Here is a 14,407-nt window from a genome sequence, read left to right as displayed (position 1 = left end):
CTGCCAGCCAGCAGGGGGAGCCACTGTTCTCTTCTCCACGGTGGTTAACACACGAAACTGAAGATTGGAATTTGCCAACATCGTCACAACCTCGGATCACTATTTCACGCGTCACACACGTCGATTGAGCACCCAAGAGCCTTTGTGAATTTTGAAGTAAATGATTCATGGATGCACAAAGGCTTGTGGTTAAGGTCAGTCAGTCAGTCGACGTGTTATGTCCTTTTATGTATTGATCCCAGAGCTGCTTCTGCCCATCTACCCACTGCTCTTCCCCTGCCTCCTCCAGGGTCACACAGCAGGTGACCCGCCAAGTCTGACCAACACGCCATGAAGCGGCGGCCATGTTGGGACTGAGAGCCAGGGATGGGAGGATCAGACACACAGGATTATGAGAGCGCTTTGATGAATTCTAACAAAAAGGCTCTCTGGGATTTGTGGAAAGCTGCTTAACATCGTAACTCAGATAGGAATGAACACAGTTGAAGTGTTGTCATGTCTACGTCCGCGCTAGCTGCCCCTGGTCACCAACTCAGACCTGGAGGCCCTCTAAGATGCTGGGTTTTAGTGAGAGAGTAGAGAGAGGGAGAGAGAGTAGAGAGAGAGAGAGAGGGGAATAAAGAGAGAGTACAGAGAGGGGGATAGAGAGAGTAGAGAGAGGGAGAAAGTAGAGAGAGGGAGAGAGAGTAGAGAGAGTAGAGAGGAGAGAGGAGAGAGAGAGAGAGAGAGAGAGGGGAATAAAGAGAGAGTAGAGAGAGAGAGAGAGAGAGAGAGAGAGAGGAGAGAGGAGAGAGAGTACAGAGAGGGGGATAGAGAGAGTAGAGAGAGGGAGAAAGTAGAGAGAGGGAGAGAGTAGAGAGAGGGAGAGAGAGTAGAGAGAGGGAGAGAGAGTAGAGGGAGAGAGAGAGAGTAGAGAGAGGGAGAGAGAGTAGAGAGAGGGAGAGAGAGTAGAGGGAGAGAGAGAGAGTAGAGAAAGGGAGAGAGAGTAGAGAGAGGGGGAGTAGAGAGAGGGAAAAAGTAGAGATAGGGAGAGAGAGAATAGGGAGAGGGGGAGAGAGTAGAGAGAGGGAGAAAGTAGAGAGAGGGAGAGAGAGTAGAGAGAGGGAGAGAGAGTAGAGAGATCGCAAAGTCTACAGTGGCGTTTGTATTCAATGTAAATACCTGGGTCTGTTCCTTAGCCTATAGCCTTGGTCCACGTGGTCGTAAAAATAAAGCAGGAGAGATTCCCTATCAAGAGTATATGTTGCTAGATGACAACTCTCAGAGCCAAAACCAACCGACAAACTACCTCCTACATTTTGTGCTCTACTGACCGTTTAAATGATACCTTAACATTTGTGCACTAAGCCCAGTACTGTCACAACCTCTGTGTTGAGAGGACACCTAGAGGCCAGAGCCTGTCGCTGTCCTGGTGTCTCAGCCCGCTAGTTAGTAACCCTGACAACGACCCTAACCCTGATCCTGACCCTAATAACCCTGATCCTGACCCTAAAGCAGGACGTGGCCTGCGGGCCATGCGAGGTGTCTGACGGGACTGTGTCATCAGGTCGCCCCCCCCTCCCTCCCTAACGCCACCAGCCCCTCGTCTCCACGGGAACGCCAAAGGCACACGTCTGGCCTGGTAAGAGAAGGCACTGGAAGAAGACTAACAAACCCTAACAAACTTTCCAGTCGTTTCTATTCTGGAATGCAGTCAGACCTGAACCCAGGATCTGGGATCTAGAACCAAGGATCAGCTCCGACATGGCCACCCAGTGCCACAATGATGTAACCCTGGCAACCGAGATACCACACAAAGACATTCTCCTTCTAGAACAGGTTGGTTAACATTCTAGTACTCTACACCCACACCTGCGTTCAAGAACACAAACGTAGGTTATAGTTCTAACACACTTGAAGTTCTCATTAAAAAAACAACAACAGAAACACGTGTGGTTCTCATTCTAAAAACTGATTCTCGTTATAGAACACAAAAGAAAGTTGTCACTCTAGGAGAGAGGGGGAGAAGTACTCAACAGAAACCTGCAGACACAAACAAACAGGGGTGGTTTCCCAGAAAAGATAAATTGACCATGTGACAGCACTTTGAACACGTCTCCTCCCTGGCCCCCAGCCTGCGTGCAGAGGTGAGTCATGTAGCGAGGGGCAGTCTGGACGGCCCTGTCTGTCTGGACGGCCCTGTCTGTCTGGACGGCCCTGTCTGTCTGGACGGCCCTGTCTGGCCGGACGGCCCTGTCTGGCCGGACGGCCCTGGCTGTCCGGACGGCCCTGTCTGTCCGGACGGCCCTGTCCGGACGGACGGCCCTGTCTGTCCGGACGGCCCTGGCTGTCTGGACGGCCCTGTCTGGCTGTTCTCAGGCCCAGGAGGCTGGTACAAGTGTACAGTTTGAGTGTAGTTGGGCTCTCTGCTTTCAAGCTTCTGAGGCATCACAATACCGCTGTCGTGTTTGGGGTGTGGACTAACCTTTTAATAAATGCTACGATGTGCTAACCAAGAACAGAGCCAAAGGTTTAAAACCAGAGTGTGTTACTCAGAGATTTCAGCAGTGTGTGTGAGGTGAGGTCCACAGTGCTTGTCCTACAAGCCTTACAGAGATGTCAGCAGCACTGCCTCTGAAAGAAGGCTCTGGCCTTAACGGTGGTCATCTAGCAGGAAACGAGAGCCTCTTCACCTCAACTAGTCTGGTTCCCTGGATCACCCCATGAAACAAGGTGTCATTCAGAAAGATTTAACCAAAGATTAAAGGGGGAAAATGGTCTCTGGGAAAAACAAGCTAACGTTGCAGACAAACACAAACTCTTCTCAGTGGATAAGTGGAGGAAAAACCGGAACAGGAATATCGTCAGGAAAAGGACAGATTGTGTCATTGAAGGAAACAAGCTAAACACAAGCAGTTGAAACAGCCATTTTGAACCTGCGTCGTCCTAAAACCCATCCTTCCACTGTTCCTTCCAGGATTCAGCACGTTCATCCGCTTGGCGTAAAATGTGAGATATGTCATACAGTACGAAGTGTGGTACTGCTCAGTCACTCTTGTGTGTTGATGTTGATGTTGTTGTTGTTGTTTATGAGCTGTGCTGACAGCTCATAGCAGCAGACAACCGGATCTCTTCTTGCGCTTGCGGACCTGCAGCGCCGCCCTAGTGGCCATCTCAAACACCTCGCGCACGCCGTCCTTGGTCTTGGCGGAGCACTCCAGGTAGCCGAAGGCACTGATGCGGTTGGCCATGTCCCTGCCCTCCTCAGGCTTCACTGGCTCCTACACACACACACGCACACACACACACGCGCACACACACACACACACACACGCGCGCACACACGCACACGCACGCGCACACACACACACGCACGCACACACACGCACACACACACACGCACACACACAAGCAAACATGCACACACAGTCAGCTCTTGAAACTTTGTGAACAAACATCCATGTTTTAGAACAATATAGTGCCATAAACACCACCCATTAAACTGAACTACAAGAACTACCACAAAACATATCCTTGGTATGCTGTAATATCTGTCTACAAAGCCATACCTTACATAACATTAGCTACTAATCAGAGAAGTCCACAGCCATGGTTTTTGGACGTTAAGTTCCATGAAGATACTTTATCCTTGATCTTATCTGAGTACATGTTATCAGTACATATATTATCTTTAGTCCATGATCATGTTTTCGGCATATTGTCTATCTAAAGGTTTACTGACCTAACCTTTAGTCTAGTCTGGTCACCCTTCAACACCCTGACAGACAAACCTTGGTCGTGCAAAAGCACGATGCTAACCCAAGTGTGTGTGATACTGTAGGTGTGTGTGTTATACTGTGTGTGTGATACTGTAGGTGTGTGTGTAATACTGTAGGTGTGTGTGTTATACTGTGTGTGTGTGTGTGTGTTATACTGTAAGTGTGTGTGTGTGATACTGTAGGCATGTGTGTGTGTACCTGCTTCATCTTGGCCAGCTCTCTCCTGGTGTGCTCATCGTTCCTCAGGTCCTTCTTGTTGCCCACCAGGATGATGGGAACGTTGGGACAGAAGTGCTTCACCTCAGGAGTCCACTTCTCCGGAATGTTCTCTGGCAGAACACAGGGAGGTTAGAACATAAGGAGGAAGTTAGAACACAGGAAGTTAGAACACAGGAAGTTAGAACACAGGAGGTTAGAACACAGGAGGTTAGAACACAGGAGGTTAGAACACAGGAAGTTAGAACACAGGAAGTTAGCACACAGGAAGTTAGGACACAGGGAGGAAGTTAGGACACAAGAAGTTAGAACACAGGAAGTTAGGACACAGGGAGGTAGGACACAGGAAGTTAGGACACAGGGAGGAAGTTAGGACACATAAGTTAGAACACAGGAAGTTAGGACACAGGGAGGTAGAACACAGGAAGTTAGGACACAGGGAGGTAGGACACAGGAAGTTAGGACACAGTTCAGGAGACCTCAGGCAGCTGGAGAGCCAGGAGGGAAACTAGGTGACAGCTCCCTGACTTCCTTCTGATCTTTACCCACACCGGGCTTCGAACTCCGGACCTCTGACCTCCGAGCGCGACTACTGACAAGCTACGTCACCAACAAGCTAGCTTTTCGCTAGTGCTGGATGGGCTGTTTTTATACTGAGGAGGAGTGAGGTAAATAATTCCCCTCGGCTACAGGTACTAACACCGTCATAATTCATAAAGCTTCCTGTTCAAGGAAAGGGATCATCAGGTCCATTGTTATCTTTGAGTCACATATGCTTCGGGAAACAGAAAACCCCATCAAGATGAAAATGATATAATTTTAGATTTATACTGATGTGGGGGCGATGGGGATAAGGAGATAAATCAAGTAGCAATATATAGTTATGGAAAGACGATAAGATTACAATGAGACACTGTTTTCCATTTTAAAACGAGGTTGGCAGACAGACATAGTTTGTGAAGCAGCGCTTCAAGTGTGGATGGCTGTATCCTGGACACCTACCTAAGCTGTCAGGGCTGTCGATGGAGAAGCACATGAGGATGACATCTGTGTCAGGGTAGGACAGAGGCCTCAGCCTGTCATAGTCCTCCTGGCCTGCTGTGTCCCACAGTGCCAGCTCCACCTGAACTCACACCACAGAAGAAGAAGACAGGTGTGAGGGCAAGCAAGACCACCAGGCAGAGAGAATAATGTGTTCATCTAGCAGGCACATTTATTCAAAGCAAAGTACAGGCCAGGAATTTAACCTGCAATCTCTTGATCTGCAATCCCATGCCCTACGGCAGAGCTATAACTCTAACCCCTGACGGAACTACACACACACACACACACTCATGTTAGAAGACATACACAAAACAAATGAACACATTTCAACTCCACAAGAGTTACTGTTTGATATTGATCCCGAGGCTTCTTCTCTCAGATTTACATTTACATTTACATTTAGTCATTTAGCAGACGCTCTTATCCAGAGCGACTTACAGTAAGTACAGGGACATTCCCCTGAGGCAAGTAGGGTGAAGTGCCTTGCCCAAGGACACAACATCAGTTGGCATGACCGGGAATCGAACTGGCAACCTTCGGATTACTAGCCCGATTCCCTCACCGCTCAGCCACCTGACTCCCTCCCAGATAAGTTAACCCAGGAAGAATGTGACAGAATGAACTGCTAATGCTGCTAGCGTTCGCCCCAGGCACATGGTGTACTGTACAGCAGAACAACATATCTTTTAGAAACCCATAATGTTCTGTACTTTAAAACTGGAGATGTTTCTAGAGCATTACGTACATGACGTGGAAACAGCTGATATTTATAAAGTACTACAATCCAGAACGAGAGAACTGCATAGAGCGTAATGTACTGTACGTTACAACAAGATATTTTTGCAAAGTTATAATGTACAGTATGTAAAAAAAAAATATATATATTTAATAGAATTGATCGTACATCAGAACAGTACATCTTTCAAAAACAGAATGAACTCTACATCAAACAGCAGATGTTTACAGAGCATTGTGTAGGTTCCTCTCCCTCTACATCTCCCCCCCAGGAACCAGGAAGTCAACAGCGCAGCGAACCATGCAGGCTAAACAAAGCCCGACACATTCCACCTGTTTGCGGTCATCTAAGAGGGTGAGAAGCATGTGAGAGCTGCACCCTGACTGGTCCTCTGTTTGTTTCTGGAGGTATAATGTTTGTGTTGGTCTGGTATGTGTGTGTGTTGGTCTGGTATGTGTGTGTGCGGGTCTGGGGTGTGTGTGCAAACCTGGTGTGTGTGTGTGTGTGAGAGAGTGTGAAGGCCTGGTGTGTGTGTGTGTGTGTGTGTGCAGGCCTGGTGTGTGTGTATGTGTGTGTGCAGGCCTGGTGTGTATGTGTGTGTGCGGGTCTGGGGTGTGTGTGCAAGCCTGGTGTGTGTGTGTGTGTGTGTGTGCAGGCCTGGTGTGTATGTGTGTGTGCGGGTCTGGGGTGTGTGTGCAAGCCTGGTGTGTGTGTGTGCGTGCAAGCCTAGTGTGTGTGTCTATCCAGCACAGAGGTTCGTTAGCTGAACGTCTCGTTACCTCCTCAGCCACTCACAGACAGGATGAGGTCTGGCTTTATCCAATCACACTGCTGATTAATTCAATTAGGGAAATCAGGCGATTAGAGGTTATAAAACTAGATACCTTCTGTTCTCTCCTATGCGTGTGTGTGTGCGTGTGCGTGTATGTGTATGTGTGTGTATGCGTATGTGTCTGTGCTTACTAGAGTAAAGCTTTCCAGTGAATCACTCTCCATTACAACCTCTTCTGTGAGTGGTCTGAAGTTTGATGGATTCTCAAGTAACTTTAAAAGAGCTATTAACTAAATGTGTAGTTAATTGAGTAGTTATGTCACCAGGCCGGTGCTATGGCGGAGGGGAGTGAGGAGGGATGTTGGCGGCTCTAGAACAGCATCCAGGAGCCAAAGCTTTGAGGAGGAGAGTGAGAAAATACTTTGGGGATGAAAAAACAGCATAAGAAAGAGAGAGAGAGAGAGCGAGCACCACTTCCTCTGAGGAAGAGGATTGTCAGGCTGTGTGGTGAGAACACTGATCTTATGGTCAGTGGTCAAAAAATGGGGTTTATTCTGAGAGGCTGCAGAGGGACACAACAGTCAGGCCGGGGTCAGCGCATTTCCTTTCCAAATGAGAGGCCCTATCGCCCCCCCAGTCCCTCCCGCAGGAAATGAGAGGCATTTGTCGGAGCAAGGGAGGTAGAAGGAGGGAGAGAGAGGGGGGGGGGGGGTAGGGGGGTTCCTGGTCTGAACAGGAAGCCAGTGAGAACATTCATTTCCTGTTTCCTGTTTTGCTGAGTGGGATCCTGTGATGGTCAGAGCAGGAGAACAGAGCTGTCTGACCTCTGACCCCCGAGTCTTGTTGAGCACGCCACCACCCTCTGACTCACCGCTCGTCAGTGCACAAACACTCCCGCCCAAACAAAACAAAACAAGTTCAAAATAACACGTAGCCAGATCAGCATCTTTCACATCTGGGGGAGTCTTTAAATCACCAGGTAAGTTCTGGAAACCTTGCTCCCTTGTCTTCTTCTACCTGAGACCTCACGCCCCCCCTGTATATACATTTTATTTATCTTATTTTACCGATCTCATCTTAGCTTCAACTGTGCTGTCGGGATATATATATTTTTAACGTCATTTCTAGCAACAAACTTGATTGATCAATCGATCGTTTCCCTACATGCCCCGCTTCGAGGCCACATCACACACCTGTTTTCCGTCGACCTCGATGTCGGCGATGTAATTCTCGAACACGGTGGGCACGTAGACCTCGGGGAACTGGTCTTTACTAAAGACGATGAGCAGACAGGTCTTCCCGCACGCTCCGTCCCCCACGATCACCAGCTTCTTCCGAATGGCCGCCATCGCTGTGGAACAAAGTGACACCTCCAGTCAGCTTTAGTGATAGACTCACCTCAGACCACCTGGGTTAGCAGACAGGAAGACCGGAAGGGTCTTCACACAAATCTGTTTAACAACAACAAACTGTCGAATTGTAAGCGTGTTCTACTCATGTGTGTTCTACAAAGAAAGCTCCGGAACGTTCAGAGGCCCTGTACAGGTGAGGACTGAACCGTATAGTCGACTGAGCTGTGTGTACGACTCTGAGCTCTGCGAGACAAGGTGAAAGACTCTGAACACCTGTCTGTCTCAACACCCTCTCTGGAGGGTGGTTCTCACAAGGCCAGCAGGAGACAGAAAGAGAAAGGAACAGAGAGAGGGAGAGAGAAAGAAAGAGAGAGGAAGAGAGAGACAGCTGCAGTGACAGACGTTGAATCCTCAATGCTAAATCTAGATTACTGAGACCCATGGGGAGAGAGGAGGAGGGGGGAAGGACAGGACAGGGAGGGATGAGGGGGAGGAGGGAGGGAGGAGAGTGGGGAAGAGAGGGGGGGTGGATGGAGGAGATGGGGGAGAAGGGAGGAGAGGGAGAAGGGGGTTAGAGAAAAGGAAAAGGGAGGGAGGGATGGATGGGATGAGTCTGCCAAAGTGGATGATGGACGAGGCATGGTGTCTGAGCAGCTGTGGATGAAGTCATGAGCCTGACTCCTTCTCCACCCCAGGCCTGAGGCTCAGAGAGCAGGCTGCTTCAGCAGGTCCTGCAGAGACCCTCCATCAGCACTCCCTCACAGACCCAGCCTCAGCCCCTAACCCTCCATCAGCATCCCTCACAGACCCAGCCTCAGCCCCTAACCCTCCATCAGCACTCCCTCACAGACCCAGCCTCAGCCCCTGACCCTCCATCAGCACTCCCTCACAGACCCAGCCTCAGCCCCTAACCCTCCATCAGCATCCCTCACAGACCCAGCCTCAGCCCCTAACCCTCCATCAGCACTCCCTCACAGACCCAGCCTCAGCCCCTGACCCTCCATCAGCACTCCCTCACAGACCCAGCCTCAGCCCCTAACCCTCCATCAGCATCCCTCACAGACCCAGCCTCAGCCCCTAACCCTCCATCAGCACTCCCTCACAGACCCAGCCTCAGCCCCTAACCCTCCATCAGCATCCCTCACAGACCCAGCCTCAGCCCCTAACCCTCCATCAGCACTCCCTCACAGACCCAGCCTCAGCCCCTAACCCTCCATCAGCACTGCCTCACAGACCCAGCCTCAGACCCTAACCCTCCATCAGCATCCCTCACAGACCCAGCCTCAGCCCCTAACCCTCCATCAGCACTCCCTCACAGACCCAGCCTCAGCCCCTAACCCTCCATCAGCACTCCCTCACAGACCCAGCCTCAGCCCCTAACCCTCCATCAGCACTCCCTCACAGACCCAGCCTCAGACCCTAACCCTCCATCAGCATCCCTCACAGACCCAGCCTCAGACCCTAACCCTCCATCAGCACTCCCTCACAGACCCAGCCTCAGACCCTAACCCTCCATCAGCACTCCCTCACAGACCCAGCCTGAGCCCCTAACCCTCCATCAGCACTCCCTCACAGACCCAGCCTCAGCCCCTAACCCTCCATCAGCATCCCTCACAGACCCAGCCTCAGCCCCTAACCCTCCATCAGCACTCCCTCACAGACCCAGCCTCAGCCCCTAACCCTCCATCAGCATCCCTCACAGACCCAGCCTCAGCCCCTAACCCTCCATCAGCACTCCCTCACAGCCCCAGCCTCAGCCCCTAACCCTCCATCAGCACTCCCTCACAGACCCAGCCTCAGACCCTAACCCTCCATCAGCATCCCTCACAGACCCAGCCTCAGCCCCTAACCCTCCATCAGCACTCCCTCACAGACCCAGCCTCAGACCCTAACCCTCCATCAGCACTCCCTCACAGACCCAGCCTCAGACCCTAACCCTCCATCAGCACTCCCTCACAGACCCAGCCTCAGCCCCTAACCCTCCATCAGCACTCCCTCACAGACCCAGCCTCAGACCCTAACCCTCCATCAGCACTCCCTCACAGACCCAGCCTCAGACCCTAACCCTCAAACCCATTAAACCAAGACCAGAAGAGTACATAGAGAGTATTATGTTCTGTACATTATGTAACACCCAGGGGTTGAAGGGTGAGTGCAGGGACTGTCCAAATATTTAGAGATGGGTTAGTCCTTGATCTGCACAGGGAGGAAGATTGAGAGAAGCTATACAGAAGACCCACGCTGTGAAACAAAAACATGCCACTTCCTGTGCAAAGCTAATAGTTATGAGGTTGGAGCTAGGGCTAAGGTTTGTCCTGGGGCTGGGGGTGGGGCTGGGGCTGGGGGTGGGGCTGGGGCTGGGGGTGGGGCTGGGGGTGGGGCTGGGGGTGGGGCTGGGGGTGGGGCTGGGGGTGGGGCTGGGGGTGGGGGTGGGGGTGGGGCTGGGGGTGGGGGTGGGGCTGGGGCTGGGGGTGGGGCTGGGGGTGGGGGTGGGAGTGGGGCTGGGGGTGGGGCTGGGGGTGGGGCTGGGGGTGGGGCTATGACAGAGGCTTAGCAGAGGCTGGGGGTGGAAATGATCTCTGTGCAGCTCTGTTTGTGCAGCTCTGTTTGTGCAGCTCTGTTTGTGCAGCTCTGTTTGTGCAGCTCTGTTTGTGCAGCTCTGTTTGTGCAGCTCTGTTTGTGCAGCTCTGTTTGTGCAGCTCTGTTTGTGCAGCTCTGTTTGTGCAGCTCTGTTTGTGCAGCTCTGTTTGTGCAGCTCTGTTTGTGCAGGCCTGGGCAGAGCCTGGACAAACAGCCGCCCACCCCCACCTAAACACACACACACAGCTGCTCTCCTCACAGAGCCAACATGATAAGATAGCACATGTCCAGATAGCTAGCGCTCATAGGTAGACCTTCTTGCTAGCGCTCCTGGAATGGAGATTGAGATGACGAATGATTGGTCGCTACCTTGCAAGTCAGCAATCTTCTGCACCAAGTTTAACCAGCACACTCAGAGTTTCATTAAGATGGATACAACAAGATAAGTACATTTACATTTATTCATTTAGCAGACACTTTTATCCAAAGCGACTTCCAAGAGAGAGCTTTACAAAAGTGCATAGGTCAATGATGTACAATATGCATTTCAGTAAACATTTTAGTGAAACGCTCAATTCAAGTTTAGCATATTATTCTTGACACAATCCTTTATTGTGGCCTGGATTAAAAAGCTTTAGGATTTTGGTTACTAATTCGGCCCTATTGCAGCATGGCTGAATTAATTGATGTTAGTACTAAAACAGGGAATGCCAACTGTAAAAAGCCTCATTTCTCTAGAGCACATACTGAAACTATTTCTCCCATAAATATGTACTTTACCTACATGGGTATCATGAGTGCATTCTGGCTCGTTTGACTACGGTAAAAGGGATTCAATTTCCTTCCCTAAACACAAGCCTTAGAGCCAAGTATTGTATCAACAGGGGGGGGGGGGCAGGGGGGGGGGGCAGGGGGCGGGGGGGGGCAGAGGAGAAAGGAATGAGAAAGAGAAGAGACAAGAAGAGTGAGAGAGACAGACAGAGAGGGAAAGAGACACACAGATGAAGACAAAGAGAGAGGAAGAGAGAAAAACAGGACAGATATTCACAGATAAGGTGGGGTCAGATGGCTGAGTGGTTAGGGAATCGGGCTATCAATCAGAAGACAATCAATCAAATGACGTTGTGTCCTTGGGCAAGGCATTTCACCCTACCTAACATTACTTGCCTCGGGGAGAATGTCCCTGTACTTACTGTAAGTCGCTCTGGATAAGAGCGTCTGCTAAATGACTAAATGTAAAGATAAAGACAGAGGTGGAAAGAGGGAGAGACAGATATGACGAGACCGAGCATGAGGGAAGAAACTTGGTGAGCTTTCACAAGCTAGAAAATAGAACAATACAAACTACAGATCCCAACAGTACAAACTACTGATCCAGAACATATAAACTACATATCCCAACAGTATTGATCCCAACAGTACAAACTACTGATCCAGAACATACAAACTACATATCCCAACAGTATTGATCCCAGCAGTACAAACTTCTGATCCAGAACATATAAACTACATATCCCAACAGTACAAACTACATAATCCAAATATTACTGTTATAACTGTCCCTGCAGACAACATTTAGAAATCAGATTTGTCTCGGCTAGTCTCGCTTACTGTAAGCTAAAACCAGACACTTGTTTTGTTAAGGTACTTCCTGTTTTGCTCGTACCATACATTCAGCATCTCTGGATGCCAGAATTGATAGGTCAACTGACGTTAATGCTCAGATCGCTTCCTGATTGGACAGTAATGAAGACTTGAAGGCGCAATTGGTCAAACTCACACACCAATGATGAGTGGACAATGGAAATTCCCACCAGTGAGAAAGCAGGGTCAAGTTTTAAACAAAGAACATTAACTTCGAATGAAACTTTTGAACTTACATTTCACATGTAGATGTAATGTAAGTTCATGTCTCAACAACAACCCTGCTGACTTCTCTAGAGAGGTAGATATATGGCACAGTCTACACAATAATACTGTTAGCTGGACCACATGGGGTTGAGGGGCAGGTTGGTCAGTAATGGTAATCCTGAGACTCAGAAACATTGCAGGTCTTTTAGAAGGCTCAAGAATTTACTCCACCTCTCTGAGCCGCCGAGCTCAGAAATGGGTCAAAGTTCACGCCGTGGACAACTTCTGGCTGGCTGGTTTACTGACTGGCTGGTTTACTGGCTGACTGGTTTACTGACCGTCTGGTTTACTGGCCGGCTGGTTTACTGGCCGTCTGGTTTACTGACCGGCTGGTTTACTGGCCGGCTGGCTTACTGGCTGGCTGCCTGATAGGAGCTCAGCACCATGCATGACTCAAGTAGGTATCTCCACCGCCACCTTGATACTGGCAGACACTCCTCACAAAGAAGTTTGCGGCTGCAAACTGTTCTGCTTCAAATTCAGGTTAATTTAATATACTTTATTTTCCTGTGTGAATATGCTACATTTCTCAAAGGGAGAGAGATATCAGTGGTCCCTTTCAAAGAGCAGTTACGTTGCCGCTTTAAGACGCAGCAGCTTGGCTGTAAACAAATATTTGTGACAAGTCAGAACACACAGAGGATTTGCGTTATATGGTCGAGAATACAAGGGAAAGGGAAAGTCTACGAAGTCACGCTGTCGTGCATTTGACGCCATTGAAATGCACGACAGCGTGACTTTGTAGGCTTTCCCTTGAAAGGTTTTTCATATTTTAAATCTAAATGTGTTAATTGTCTTCCTAAAACCCACTAGAGGACACTATTTAAAAGGATATTTTGAAAAATGTCTTCTGGGGGAACATGCCCCCAGCCAGACCAGTCACTTCAGTTTAGTATCTCACGGGAAGCTCACGGGAAGCTCACGCTAAGCGGCCGGACAGGGCCGACGGGTTGGCAGTCCCGCCTATGTTCTCTACCGGGAAGGGGGCACCCGCAAACCGCATTCCTTTCCAAATCACAGAACAGCAGCGCTCAACAGGCGCAACTCACCGTTCTTTTTTCAGTTCACAGATATTAGGCTAACTATTTAGCGAATGGTAGCCCATGATTGTTTCTGATTAGTCGTGAATGATTGACTTGTTTAGTTTCCTCTTATCTGGCACTTTGCACTGTTGCACTATGCGCGGAGTAATTGCCATTCCTACCAAAACAACGCCCTATCCTTGTTTTAGTTAATCCGATTTCTGTCTTGTTTTGGTCCCATGGCAGTAGTCGACATGAACATGTAGTCCAAAAGCAAGTAAGAACTAATTGTCGAATCAGCTCTGGAAGGGCAAATCAATGATCACGACAGAGAATTACGACTAATCCAGTATCCTATGCCTGATCGAGAAGCGAGTAGGCTACCGACTGTCCGTTGCAGCCTTGGGTATGAACTAAGTAGGTTTTCTCTTCAGAAACAAGTGTATCAACAGTTGTGGCTGTGGGCTAACAGTTGTCAAATCAAATACATGGTTCGACAGACCTCAAAAATCACGGAAAGACCGAGAGAATATAACTCGAAAAACTTATCGGCTGTCAAACTGTGATCTCGACAAGGCCACCACCTCTTCCTGGGAAACCGGAGTACTGTACATTCCGCTCACTTATTCCCCAAGAATGTTGGGGGAAAACACCAAGCATACGCTACTTTAGGAGTAAGACATTTCAAGACGAAACGTACCTTGTCAGCCGCCTGATTAGATTTTAGTCCCGACTTGCTTTTCCTCCGGACCGTGACACCCTTGCTGCAGTAATCGGTAAATTACGAAGAGGGTGCTAAGTAACGGGGCAGACAAACATAGGATCCTCCCACTGATCGGTAGAACGACTGTGGCGGTGCAGCCGTTGGAATCGCTCCCCCCCCCCCCCTCCCCCCCCTTCACAAGCCCAATGACATCATCCGCAGAGGGCAACTGGTGGGTACTGGTCGCGTGTTCACAGGCCGTAGAGGTAGCCTATTATGTGGAATAAACACAAGTCTCCACAAATTGGAATAT

General features: G+C 49.6%; 1 protein-coding gene across 1 annotated transcript; it reads right to left on the bottom strand.

Moving 5' to 3' along the window:
• Positions 1–1,454: 1,454 nt before the first annotated feature.
• Positions 1,455–7,877, bottom strand: rhoca (ras homolog family member Ca). The gene is made up of 4 exons (XM_062472076.1): positions 7,720–7,877; positions 4,977–5,097; positions 3,957–4,087; positions 1,455–3,260 (listed from the first exon to the last, which is right to left on the bottom strand). The coding sequence occupies exons 1-4, from the start codon at positions 7,873–7,875 to the stop codon at positions 3,087–3,089; spliced, it is 582 nt and encodes a 193-aa protein (XP_062328060.1). The 5' UTR covers positions 7,876–7,877; the 3' UTR covers positions 1,455–3,086.
• Positions 7,878–14,407: the final 6,530 nt, after the last annotated feature.

The sequence above is a fragment of the Osmerus eperlanus genome, chromosome 1, assembly GCF_963692335.1.
Source record: "Osmerus eperlanus chromosome 1, fOsmEpe2.1, whole genome shotgun sequence".
Classification (NCBI taxonomy): domain Eukaryota; kingdom Metazoa; phylum Chordata; class Actinopteri; order Osmeriformes; family Osmeridae; genus Osmerus; species Osmerus eperlanus.
This window is presented reverse-complemented; position numbering and strand designations above follow the sequence as displayed.